General features: G+C 39.6%; 1 protein-coding gene across 9 annotated transcripts in view; it reads right to left on the bottom strand.

The window, feature by feature from the left end:
• The window catches only part of TMEM63A (transmembrane protein 63A), a 50256-nt gene extending 37284 nt beyond the window's left edge, over positions 1 to 12972 (bottom strand). For 8 of the 9 annotated variants that reach the window (XM_075042534.1, XM_075042535.1, XM_075042531.1 and 5 more), the window contains exons 1-8: positions 12844 to 12972; positions 11672 to 11803; positions 10571 to 10767; positions 7589 to 7668; positions 5957 to 6020; positions 4489 to 4526; positions 3168 to 3310; positions 580 to 631 (exon numbers count right to left, since the gene is read on the bottom strand). In XM_075042534.1, coding sequence (XP_074898635.1) covers positions 580 to 631; positions 3168 to 3310; positions 4489 to 4526; positions 5957 to 6020; positions 7589 to 7668; positions 10571 to 10756 — 563 coding nt within the window. In that variant the 5' untranslated portion in view covers positions 10757 to 10767; positions 11672 to 11803; positions 12844 to 12972. The remainder of the gene's footprint in view (positions 1 to 579; positions 632 to 3167; positions 3311 to 4488; positions 4527 to 5956; positions 6021 to 7588; positions 7669 to 10570; positions 10768 to 11671; positions 11804 to 12843) is intronic. The other variant, XM_075042537.1, reaches the window with a different exon arrangement.
• Between the last annotated feature and the right edge of the window lie 433 nt (positions 12973 to 13405).

The following is a 13405-nucleotide window of genomic DNA, read 5'->3' as shown; positions in this document are numbered from 1 at the left end:
TAGGATTCGTAACATGGTTAAAAAAAAACAAAGTGCATTGGCAGAAACTCTACTGGACACAGTAGCACAGATAGATGTGGAGTGATCAAGTAATAAAACAGAAAAATTTTACAGCTTTGTATCTCAACTATTTTTACAGACTGTTTTTAAAACACATAGAAGTAATTTTAATCATGATCTCAGATGGGAGAGATATGCACACACATAAATCTGATGTAAGAGAATTTAAATCATCCGAGTTACACATTCTAGTAAAGCTGTCAGCTTTATTTTCCTTCTGAAATATGGTTTCTTTTAATGTGGAAATTTCTGAAAATACTATCACTAGATGTGCAGTCATTAGCCAAGAGAAACGTGGTGTAAGAAGTAAGAGCTGACAGAGTAGAAGCCAAGTCTCCAGATTTCTTATCAGCACAGTAACTGCATAGCCTGAAGCAGAACGTATCCCAGTTTCAGTTGATGAAGCTTGAATAAGTAATTCCTACCCCATGAGCCATGCTGCAAGTATCAATTTATGCATTTAGAGACTATGGCAGGAAAAAGACATAAGCATAAAAGTACTCTGCAAGATTTACTTACCCAGTTTGTAAGTTTACTATAGTTGTTCTCCCAAAACTATAGGGATCTTTATCTAAGAAGAGCAAAAACAAGTAGCATAATTAACTGCTGCAACATTCACATGCAAAATATCCAAGAGTCAGCTTTTGTTCTTTTTTTTTTTTTTTTTAAAGTTGATATACTTTTCTTAATACTGAGCATGTTAATTGTTAAAAAGATTTAGAATCATAATCAATGCTGGTTTATACTGTATTGCAATTTAAAGTTGGAAAAAAACCAAACCTCCAGGATTATACCACATTCAACCCATCAAGAGAAATAATAGATTATTTTAAAAATCTAAACACTAGATCCTTGTAGCAGTTCCCTTTCTCCCTCCAATCTCCCTTCATGTCGATTTTGTTTAGGGATTTGAATGTATTTCCTTCACATTTTTACTCCATCTTCACTGATTTTTTATCTCAGTTTTTTAAACTGCATTAATTCAGCGTTGACAACACAGTACCGATAACCTTACTAAGGTCAAAAATGAGAAAGTTTATATGACATTGTTTCTGTAGACTGTCAAGTATTTTAAAAAATTATAATGCAAGTGAGTGAAAATGAGTACATGTTCACAAAGGAAAAAGAGCTAAGTGTACCTGGAAAGCTAAACAATCTTCTAGCATAGACTGTTAAATCACATTGCATGTTAAGTCATCACAACAGAAAGAACTCCAAATGCACAAAATCCACATAGAGTAGAAGGGGAGGAAGAAGGGGAGGGACACTATAACTTCATATTTGTTTATCAGCTGTATTTCCTAGCATCATGAAAATTAATGCAGGAAAACAGAAGCTGTAATCTCCTGCTTTAGAAGGCCAGCCATACTCTGCCATCTGAATTAACAGAGAGCATCTATTGGTATCCAAGCTACTACAACTTTTATCAAATTGTAGTTAGAGGAGGACAGTGCACACAAATTGATGCATATTACAAAATCCATTTTGGTATAAATATACAGATAGTAGCTAGACCAGAAGGGGGAATTACGTTCTGTAAGTTCTTTGAAAGCACCAGCATCTCTCTCTCTACTTCACAAAGGAGGTGAAGACAGCAAGTAGGGCACCAGTTGTGTTGGATTTGATTCTATAAAACTATGAATGCTGGCTAAGAACACAGAGATGGAAAGCAAGGAAGTAGAACTGACTGAAGTGATAAAGGGTCCTTTGAAAAGACAAAAAAAAGACGTGCAAAGAAGAAAAAGAGAACAGCAATGGTCTTTAAGAAAGCAGATATTAATATAAACAGAATTGCTAAGAAAGAGCTCATAAAAAGGAAGTCAGAGATGGCAGCTCCACAAAGAAACAATACTAAAGGCACAAGTACAACGTATCCCATTACATATGAGGGCTATGTCACAAGGCTCTTTAAAACACAGGTAGGAGTAAACTGAAAACAAAAACTAGGCCACATTATTAAGGACAATAGAAGAGAATAAATTATAGGGACAAAGATAGCAAGGTCAGTACACAAAATAAGATGCAATTGTTGTTGTATAAGAACAAAGAAAACAAAAGGCAAGCAAGTACTCAGGAAAACCAAATTAATTATTGCCTTTTTTTTTTTTTTTTTTGCATCGCTGTTCACCAAAATGATCAACTGTGAACAACTGTGTAAACATGATCTTGACAAGACTGATACAAAGCCAGGTATAAAGTGGGTTTATAAGGGCTCATTATCAAAAATGGAAGAAAGTTTAAACAGGGTTTAACAGAATTCTGTCTACCAGTATTCTCATTAGCAACCTGAATGGCAGACTAGAGGACACACACACTGTATTTGTCGAGTGTGAGTTAATAATGGAAAGAGGTAGGTGTCACACTGGCAGACATAATCAGGACTAGACTGCAAGAAACATGAAATAATTCTTTGTTTAGTCAGCATGGACAAATTCTCAGTGAGAAGATTTGTCCAGTTTTGAGCCGCAAACCAAGACAGAAGGGAACAAAGGGAGACAGTCTAGCTAGATAAAAGAAAAGTTCAGAGGATGGCTGATGATTTTATGATCAGCCAAATGGAAACCATTTCTCATTAATGACCAAATTAACTGGTCTGGTTTATCAAAAAGAGGAAAAAGCACAGATGAATTGATAATCCTCAAGCAGCTAAAAGGATATTGCAAAGAGGAAAAGAATAATCTATTCTCCCCAGTGACAGGTCAAAAAAAGTAATGATCTTAAATTACAGCAAAAGTGATTCAGACTGGACACTAGAAAAAGATTTCTGAACTGTGAAGACAGTTTCCATTGGCAATCAACACCAATAAAATCCATAGAGTGCTTAAATAAACACCAGTTAAGAAGGCATAGGTCAAGTTAACCTTGCCTTGAGCCTTCTAGGTCTGGTCATCTATGTCTGCATGTGGTCTGCCATCTTGTTTCTGACAACAGTTTTTGCCAGATGTTTAAAGAACCCTCTACTCTTGTGCAAATTTCACACAAAACGACACACATGTCAGACTGAGGGGGGGAAACAAACAAACAAAACATTACAAAGTTTACCAAAATAAAAAAGTGCAATTATATAAAACACAAAATTCTTCTCAGAATACAAAAAAAATTCTTACCAAGTAGATCACCTGATAGGTTGACAGGCAATATGACACACACAGACAAAATGCTGACAGCAATCAACAAACAGATGATGTGACGCTGGAAGGCAAGGTAATGTATGGCATCTTCACCACATCTCTCATGAATCTCATCATCACTGCATCATAGACAGAAAAGCACACGGTCAGTCTACTTAATATCCTTGGGGTTTTGGGGGTGGTTTTTGAACATACACTAATTTCTCAGTCTACCCAGTGACATCTCCATCAATCCTTATTGATTTTCAACATCGTGTGTTCTTTCATGCATAAATTTAGGTTCCAAAAGTGTCTTTTTCTTGGGCAGTATCAACATACAAAAATTAAGATAAGGGAATTTAAGAGGGAAACAAGTAATCTGAAAAGCAAATATAAATCCAAGTTCTTCTTTATCACCCTAAAAGAGGACAAAGTCATTTGCTGTGACCTGCTTCATGACAGTCACAAGGTGTTAAGTCTAGCTCTCAAACTTTAAGATCACATTGTGACAGTGTTCACTCACCTCCATAAAGGTGCCCCATGAGGAAAATTACAACAGAATCACCTTACTCTTATGACACCCAATTAACAGATGACATTAATAGGCTCTGGAATGAACTCTCATCATCTATCCATTGTCAGCAGGACAGATCATTAAAATAGGAGTTCTTGAAAAAGGAAGGAACTGAACTAGCAAAAACGGAGAAAGACAGGCTCAATCCCCACCCCTTTTTTGTTTCAATGTGCCCAAGCTAGAAATTGATTTTTAAAAATCATGATATACTAAGTCCCAAGAGATACAAAGAACAAACATCACACATCTAACACCCAGTTTCTGGGAAACAGTGGGATGGGCTTTTCCTAGTTAGTCAATTCCAGCCCCAACTAAACCACCAGTTGTCCACAGAAGTCCTTGCAGGGAAATCCCATTTCCTGCCCAGGGCCCTGTTGGCTTCAAACAGGGGAACACCCACACAGTACTCTTTGAAGGGTAAAAGCCTAGAGCCTAGTTATTAGCTCAGAATCTATATGAATGCCATAGATTCACTTAGGGTACACACTGTCCCAAGAGCAGGAAGTCCCTGGGCTGCCAGCAAAAGGACGACTGCATCCTGAAGAAGTATTCCCATAAGCTGATCTTGTTTTCATATTCTTTTTCTACCCCACAAAAGGCACCTGTATTACTGTTTGTATTAAATTCCACCTACTCAAGGAAAAAAATAATTTTGAATGTAACCACCTTTTTTAATTAAAAAAAAAAAAAAAAAAAAAAAAGCAAAGCAAACCACAGCTCACTATTTCCATTTCATATACTTACTGCATTCGAAAAGCAGCTGTCACCCAAGAACAAAACCCCTATAAATAAAGAAGGAAGTTTTTAGGAGCTAACACACACAAAAATAGTCTCTAATCTCTACAAGTAAGAGAAGTGTTTCTATTAAGCCAATCTCTTAGCTAAAAAGATGGCAGTTTGTTGCTCTGAAATCATCATTTAGAAACATACAGAAAAATACCTAATACTCTACACAGTTTTTACAAGGTACTGTATATATCTGTCTTCAGAGAGTATTTAAGTTTGGGGGTTTTTTATTATTACTTGCACATTTATTGCTTGGGCTTCTTGAATTTATACAAGTGTATCCAAATCCCATCTCCAATGAACTGAAGTCAAGACTGAGGCTTCTACGGAATTATTTTTTAATGGGTTGTTTTAGAGCAGAAAAGGTGATTTATTTTTTTTTCCAAAACCACTTCCAAAGATTCTCCAGTTTCAAGGATAAACTCCATGAGAGTCTAATACAAGCTAATCAGTTAAACGGTAGTTAGAAACAATGCTGTTATTAGGTTAACAGAAAGGCTTCTTGTTTAGGTTTACAAATCCTCCTATGAAACTGTACAGCAGAGATCACATCTCACTGAATGTTCCAGTATAGGTCAAAAAAACCCCTTCTCTCTCCTTTCACGTGAATAGTATCCAACTAGAGAGACATGTTTTTATTCAACAGTTTCACTGAGAAAGTTGCTTTATGGTTTTAAAAAAGATGAAGAAAACTACACAAATACAAGAGCAATCCTGATCAAACACCAGTATGCTTTTAATGCTCACATGATTATTTAGTTGCAAGGCTAGATATTAAGCTAATTGATACATATATAACATGTTAAAATGTAGGCTGCCACCACTGGACAACTCTCGCATGATTCATTCTGAAACTGCAACACAAAAGATAGAGATGTGTGAATTCAAAGACTCCAGAGAGACCATGGATGGAAACAATTAAAAGTTTGGCCAAAAAATTATCTTCCACTCCAAACCAGTATTAATATTAAGAGCACATGGCATTATTACTAGCCTCATACTTGCATCCAGTTTTCTCATCTTTGTGAGGAAGACAATCTACTATAAAGACCAACTAGGTATTATTTGCAATGTGAACATAATGTAACCTTTTGGACTGTTATTTAAGCACAAATTATTTAGTATTCTTTTTTCCTTCCCCTTTGAAGCTCTAACACATAGTCCCCCTCCTAATTAAAAAAAAAGTCACTTAAAAACAACGACACAAGATAGTGGTTTGTGATATGGCAATAGTTTGTCAGGAAATGCAGAGAGGTTACATACGGTTCTATAAAAACACAATACACAATGCATTATTAATTTCCGCACATAGATGGTCTTCCAGTTTAATGACTGGTTCATTGGGCTAGGTGGAATGGCAAATTATGACCAATACCATTAAATAGCTGACATTTAAAAAAACGTATCAAAACTCTAGAATACTTACCCTATCATATTCAAGATCTTCAGGTACTGATGAAGATGTTGACAATCGGTTGTATCTTGATTCACTAAAATACATTGAATGATGCTTTTAAGTATCTTTAATAACAGATGATGGAATCCCACAGAATTATTTCAACTTTAACAATTCTGAAATAACTAAGGGAAGTAGTAAAAAAACACTTTTTCACTTATGAAAGCTGTGATTTTCATCTTGTAGCATATGCTTAATTATAGAAACTTTTGCTGTGTCTCATGCTGAAAAGGGAGGACGTGAGCTCCCAGTGTGTGAGCATTTAACTGAACTAGAAAGAAAACAATGTTTTATTGGAATATTAAAGCACAGTGACATAAGAAAATGCAACACAGGTTTGGAAGCCTAGCGTAGATCAGATTTGCAAGCTAGCTTCCTGTTCAGATATTCCTTATTACAAGACATCACCTCTTTTCCCTCCACCTCTATTCCTTCATTTTCCAGCCACTACTCAGAACTTCTCTGCACAATTAAGTCCCTTACCTGCAGGGCCACCACCTCACACAAATTCAGTCCTGTAGCAAGGCTAGAAACATTTAGAGACTCTGTAGCCCTCCAATATAGCAAAATACCTGGTTTTAGTTTGCTGCTAAAAAGAAATGTTGCAATGGTGAGGCGCCCATAATTACAGGACAATGCAGGTTAAAATGGAGCGTATTCATAGGTGTATCTATGATAATTTTGACCTAGCTAGCTCAGGTCTCAATCCAGCAGGGACAATAACGTAGGCTCCTAGGTGTCTGACTGCTCAAGGACCTGTTTGTCCCATGCAGGCCCATACAGCTCACATGGAAGCCTATACTAGAGCACCTTCATTCTTGCTGCCTGAGCTAGCCGTCTCGGTTACAGTCCATCTTTTTTTTTTTTTCACCACCTACTTTTCACAATTGTACATGGATTACACCTAAAACCACGTTTTGAGTCCTTTCCTGTTGCTTAGTTGTGAATTTACCACAACTTAGTTACACCACTAATACCAGGAAGAGGCTCGCTGTTAAAGTTTACCCACTTCATAAATAAACAGCTAGCTTTTAAACATCCCAAGACATCATCCTGTAGAAATAATACTATTAAAAAAAAATATAAAAAATAAAAATCAAAGGCTCATTTGCAGTATTACTAAATATCAGTGAAGAATTTCGGAAACCTGCAGTGATACATTTCTTTTTTATTTTTAATCACCTTCAAAAATATTATGGCACAGGCTGTATAGAGAGCTCTGGGAAGATACTGGGCTTGAGCCAAGATAAACAAAATAGTTAATATCCTTTTATCACAGAAACACACTGTAAACATCAATGCATAGGTATGTGACATGTTAGCAGACAAGTAGCTTATTTTCTTACTTCCACTTCCTTAACCCACAACTGTAGAATGAAATTCATGACAATGGCAAACACACAACTTTATTACTGACACTGCAAAGAGGAACTTTGTGAGTGGGACATATTTCACACAAAGCAGCATGAAGACATTTTTAACAAATACGTGCATGCGATTACAAACACAACTGATACAAATGCACTTAATTTAAGCCCTATTTAGTGAACTTACTTCCACATTCCCCAAATGGTTTCAACAAATCAGTCTGCATATCTTTACCTTTCAGCTTCTGACACCAGAGCAACACGACCGTAGTCCCAGAATCTCTTTCTTATAATGGAAAACAGTAATATTAAAATCTAGAAAATAAAAACAAAGATATTTGAATATTTATTTTTCCACTTCATAATAATTACTCTTAGGTGTATAGAAACTGTCAAAAAATGCTGTCCTAGTTCCTAAAACAACTCTCATATGTTAACCAACCCAGTGGTGGCCACGCTACAAACCAACCTGTCTGGAACCACAGGACCAGAACACCTGCCTTCCTGCTCTAATTTAAAAAGAAGGAGAACTGCATGCAAAAATACTTATAAACTGCAAGTGCATGAAGGTTTTTGACAGGAAAAGTAGCAAGTAGTACTTGAGAGGAAGTCAAAACTTTCATAAATACACCTTTATTATTATTCATTACTTAATGACCAGAACTATGATGGAAGACTTGACATTTTATTTTATTTTATTTTTAAACAGTCGTGTAAACAGGCTGTAGGGGCTCAACTATTTTCTCAAGTATGAGAATTCTTTTTATCCTCAGCAAAAGTAATGTATTATTATAACCTATAAAGCCCAGAAACTTATATTTGATTTCTGTGTTAAAGGATTTTCAAACATGGGTTTCTCTAGGTTTGCTTTATTAACAGCTCAGAGTTAAGCCACCACTGCAGTGAATGGCAAAAGACTACTCAAAAACACCTTCTCTCTATATATATACGATTTCCAAAACAATATGCAACTGATAATTTGTCAAAAGAAGTTCTAGGTGTTCTTCCATGAACTCTCAGTTCTCTATTCTCCAGTGGTTTCAAAAGTCCAATACATTTTCCTGTCTCAACTTGTCTTGTCCCAGTTCTTCTGAAGTTAATGGTCATAGGCAGAAGGTCTCCGATCACCACAGTCACTTATCTTCTTACACATCAAAGATCACCTTTCAATTTCTGAAAATAACTCAGGTTATTCTATTAATTCATCTTACTCTACAGTTAATCACTCTTATTCTTATGTCTTAGATCTAAGATGTATGATCCTTCTTCTGATGATTCAGCTTGACTGGATTTTAAGCCAGCCATGGTGAGGGCTACACATGGGACAAATAAGCAGCTTATGCATATTGTTTTATAAGCACCTGCATTCTATTAATCACATCTAAAGCAATCTCCATCATTAGTTATATGTGTAACACGAATAGTCTTAGAAACAATGAGGCTTAAGGCCTAGTTCCCTTTACATTCTGCAATGTATTTTTTACTTTTTGTATTTTCACTTTTTGAATGAGGCTAAGAAAACAAACAAAAAAATTCACTATGTATTTCATAGATGCATTTCATTTTCTTTTAAAGAAACAAGTTGCTCTGTACGAAGCAATGAAGCAGAAGTAACAAGGCCTATTTCCATGCATACGTAGCATACGCCCTCACCTTCTAGCTCCTCCTACATCCCATACTTGTTTGGCTGGAAAGTGGTGCTAGTGATGTAACTTATTTGGATCTATGCAAATACCAACTGGCCAGCCAGAATACATGTCGAGATTATCTATGTGTCAAGATTACATGGCTAATTTCTGCATTTCACAATTAATTAAACCTTCTTATAATAGCCTTCCTCGCAACATGGAATATAAATCTAGATCTTTCTCATTCATCTGGCCATTAAACTTCATGCAATCAGGAATTTCAAGATATCAAGTTCCCTAGAGTCTTTAACAACTTTGGTTGAAATTAGCTAACGTATTCTGTGGTTATTAGGAGGAACTGCCAGACAAAAATGGGAAGACTGTGCAATATATAAAACTCACTTCCTTAGGAAACCAGCCTACAAATAATATTTAGAAACCCATCAACTTACAGTTACTAAAGGGATCTGCTGTAAACATGTCATGAATGTAGGAATACAGGAGTTGCTCAATAAATTGCAGTACTTGGAGAGGAGCCTTCTACATCTCTTCTACATCTAACTCTCTACCTAATGATGTTTGAGAGGAGGGTTCAACAGCAAGGAACTCAAAAGCAGAGACTCAGTATCTTAAAATCCAATCACAGCTTTAAAAAAAAAAAAAAAAAAAAGACAACACCCCCAAACACTCTAACTAAATCTTATTAAATGCTGTGCAATCAATAAATAGTGTACACCCTTGGAAAATGAATTTATGATAGCACGCTGCATACACCAAATCAATAGCAAAGAATGCCACTACATAAATTTTAGGAACATCCTCTACGTTCCTACAGAACTACCTGCTCAGACCTTACACACAGTGGCTTTGTAGAACTCAGGAACTATGTGATCCCTTTAGTCTCATTTTACTACCAGAAACCTCACTTATCAGGCCAATTTCAGATCTACAGCTCTTTTTCTGGTGGCTTAAGACCACCTAGGCCTAACTTAACAGAAAGAACTATAAGTTTTATTGGAGTCTCAGGCCTCCAGACCAGCTCCAGTTTTGGAGCCTCCAGACCAACAATTAATCGTACTCCTCCTTTGGTCAGGACTGAGCTGATCAGTACATTATTTCCTCAATGGCTTCAGGAAATCTAATTTTTAAAAAATCTGTGAAAGGACAGATTTTCCATATTGTATTTCCTTCTGAAAAACAATCATGTTAGCAACAGCGTCCCCTTCCTGAAAAGGTACCCAGTACTTAAACCCAGAGTAAGGAAAAGGTGTTCTTGCAGTTAAGACAAAACATAGAAATTTGAGCTACCTCTACAAAGCCCACCATGACTCCACATGCAGACCCTATAATATTGCACTCTCTCTACATCTACACATCCAACATACAGCGACACTGTCGTCCCACACGTACGTGAACCTTTATCAATACTTGAAAAGTGCTTTGATGTTCCCAGGATGGCCTTAGCACATTTATTATTCTGAAGATTCTCAGAAACAAATCCCTACCTGATAAATAACTGAATTCTGAACAATCTAACTTTTGAAAAGGCCAGAAGGATTTTCAATACAAGAAACAGAAACTGGGCTTACAAAAAAGAAGGTTACATCAAGCAGCAGGACAGTTGGGATTCCACCAAAAGTTACTCCTTGGAGCACCGTGCTGCCCTGGGCAGTGCTGTAGCAGTATGTCTCATTTGTTGAGTTGAAAGGTAGACTTCTATTCCAGAAGTAGACTAGATGAGAATGTCCAAAACCCAGAAAAAAGAAAGGGTTCATTTTGGTTTTCCCTTAAAAAACAAAAAGAAAAGAAAAAGTGAGACAACCATGTGAAAAGCTTGCCTTGGTATTTGTGAGATGTGCTAACATTAAAAGTACAAAAAGTGCAGGAAGAGTCAACCAGGAAACCACTTTGGAAGCGAAGTCATATTTGACAATCTTTCCCTGTAAAATATTCTGCAATAACTGACGGGCTCAGTTAGTAGCAGTGCCCAAGCAAGGATTCCAGACATGTAACCAACCATGTCCTCTACAGGCATCCAAGGAAGACTACAAAAGACCCACACAAACTAAACTTCTCTATCTTCTAATCTATAACATTGAACTACTTATTCCAGCCTGGATTCTGATTCTAGGAGGAACATGGGGCATTAGATATTCCAACAATAGCAGTTTGAAGATTTTGCTCCTAGTTGATGAGCATGTGTGAACATACCAGCTTGTGAACTTTCTATTCAAATGTCAAGACCTTGAGATTATTAACAAATTCACCACTAATTCCACAGAAAAGAACTACTACACAAATACACATGCTCCTCTCTGTTCTTAAAATATTGTGTGATTCTCCTTTTTTCTTAGAATTCAGCTAAAAGAACAGCATAGTAATTACAGTTTATCATGAACAAGAAAGAACAAAGAGTATTTCTAATTTTCTATGAGAACAGCCATCTACCTCATTTTAGTCAACTGACCTGCTCAGATAAGAGTAGTAACATACAAGAATGCACAAGATTTGACTATTGATACAAAGGTCTTTTTATCAGTGCAAGCAATTGCTCACTTATTTGGGGGCTTTCGACTTCAAACATTTCTCTTCTCGGATCTTATTAACTTGATGATTCCCATGTACTTTACACAAAAGCATGCTTCATGCAGAACACACTTCTGACTGATAAATTCATAAAGAAAGCATACCCCACAAAACTCTATCCTTTGAAGGCAAATATTGTAGGTCCTCATCACCCAGGTCCAGGGACACTATTTTTGGGATATCATGCCTCTGTAAGAGGAATGCACAGGTCTCTGATGACAGCACTATCCTGGATGCTGAAAACAAAACAAAACCAAAACGAGGATATGAATAACTACAAGCTCTCCCTTTAAACAGTGGAAAAACAGCATGGAGAATACTTCTCCCAAAACAGCATTTACTAAATGTTGGACTGTGTGACACAGGAGAGAAGAAACGTCGTCCCAACTGTCGTGTTTCTTCACAGGAAGAAAAAAAAATACACACACAGTTGTACCATGAATCTGTCCTTGCTTTCTAAGGATTGAAATTTAGGGCTGACGGAAGAGAGACAGAATTTTTGAACATACTTTGGAAACCTTCACCACAACAACTGCAGAGACCACACGCTAAATTTTAAGTAACGCACTGGACCTTATCAGGTGCCGCTTCCAATTTTTTGAAAGCCATTATTTTTAAACCAGCCAGCTGTCAGGAAGATAAGGGCAAGACCTCCCACGGGTGGAGTTGCGCTGCAGCGACCAAACGGGCCCGCAAGCAGCGGCACGTCGCGACCCTTCCTTCCAGGGAACGCCAGCAGCCGTACGGGCTCTGGGGAGGAGAAACCGTCGCCCCTTTTTTTTGGCTGGCACCCTGACAGTGTCCCCGACCCTCGGAGGGGCGTGGAATCGGGGCTGGCGGCACACCGGCAAACCCCAGGGCTCCTCAGGGAGGGAGTGCAGGCAGTCAGCCCCTCGGCTCCGCGCTCGCCTCTGGGCGAGGAGGACGTGGTGGGGGTCAGCCCCTCGCCCTGCGCCGCCCCTCCACAGGGAGGGGACGCCCTCAGGGCTGCCCCGGCCGCCCGTTCCCCGCCCCGAGCCCGCGGAGGACCGGGGTCCCGCTGCGGCCGCTGACGGGAGAGCGGGGAGGAGGCCCCGAGGAAACACGGCCGGGCGGAGAGGAGCGGGAGGCGGCCGGCCCCGGCCCCCGCGGGCAGCCCGGCCCCGCCCGGCAGCCGCCCCTCAGGGCTCACCTCACCCTCTCAGCAACCCGCCGCCGGACCTGCCCCCAGGCCGCCTCACGCAGCCCCGTCCCGTCCCCACAGAGCGCCGGCAGTCCCGCTCCCGCCCTCCCTTACCTGCACCGGGGCGGCCTCTCCTCTCCTTTCTCCCGTCTCGTCTCGTCACCACACGGGGCGCGGCGCCGAAGCCACCGTCCCGGCCCCGAAGTTACAACCCCAGCAACAAGTCCCGGGAGCCGCGCATGCGTGCCCGAGCCGGGCCGGGCCCGGCGGTTAGAAGCCGGGGCGGCGGCCATTGGTTTCCCGCCTCCTTCCTTCCCTCCCGGGGCAGCGCAGCCCCAAAGGCGGCCGGCTTTTTCCGTGGGGCTATTACTGCCCCTCGCCTCTCTCGCCGCCTTTTCCAGACCCTGAAGTGCTTCCCTCGGGGAAGGCAGCCCGTAGTGAAAACAACCCGAGGGGAAGTTGGTGTCGTTTTTTCTTGCCCTGCTGCCCCTTTCCACCTGCCGCTAATGTGACATGGCGGTCGGGAGCTGCAGTCACCCGCTTTCATTCAGCGGGGGTTTGTTTTCTCTTACAGGAGGCAGTCGGAGCTGTGCTGGGAGCTGGTGCTATTCCCAGACGGGCTGCTGAGTCGGAGGGCAGGGTGTGCCAGAACTGCCTCCGAAGCATCATGAGCCAG

Source organism: Buteo buteo, chromosome 12 (genome assembly GCF_964188355.1).
Source record: "Buteo buteo chromosome 12, bButBut1.hap1.1, whole genome shotgun sequence".
Lineage (NCBI taxonomy): Eukaryota > Metazoa > Chordata > Aves > Accipitriformes > Accipitridae > Buteo > Buteo buteo.
Note: the sequence above shows the minus strand (reverse complement) of the source record. Positions and strands in the feature narration are given on the sequence as shown.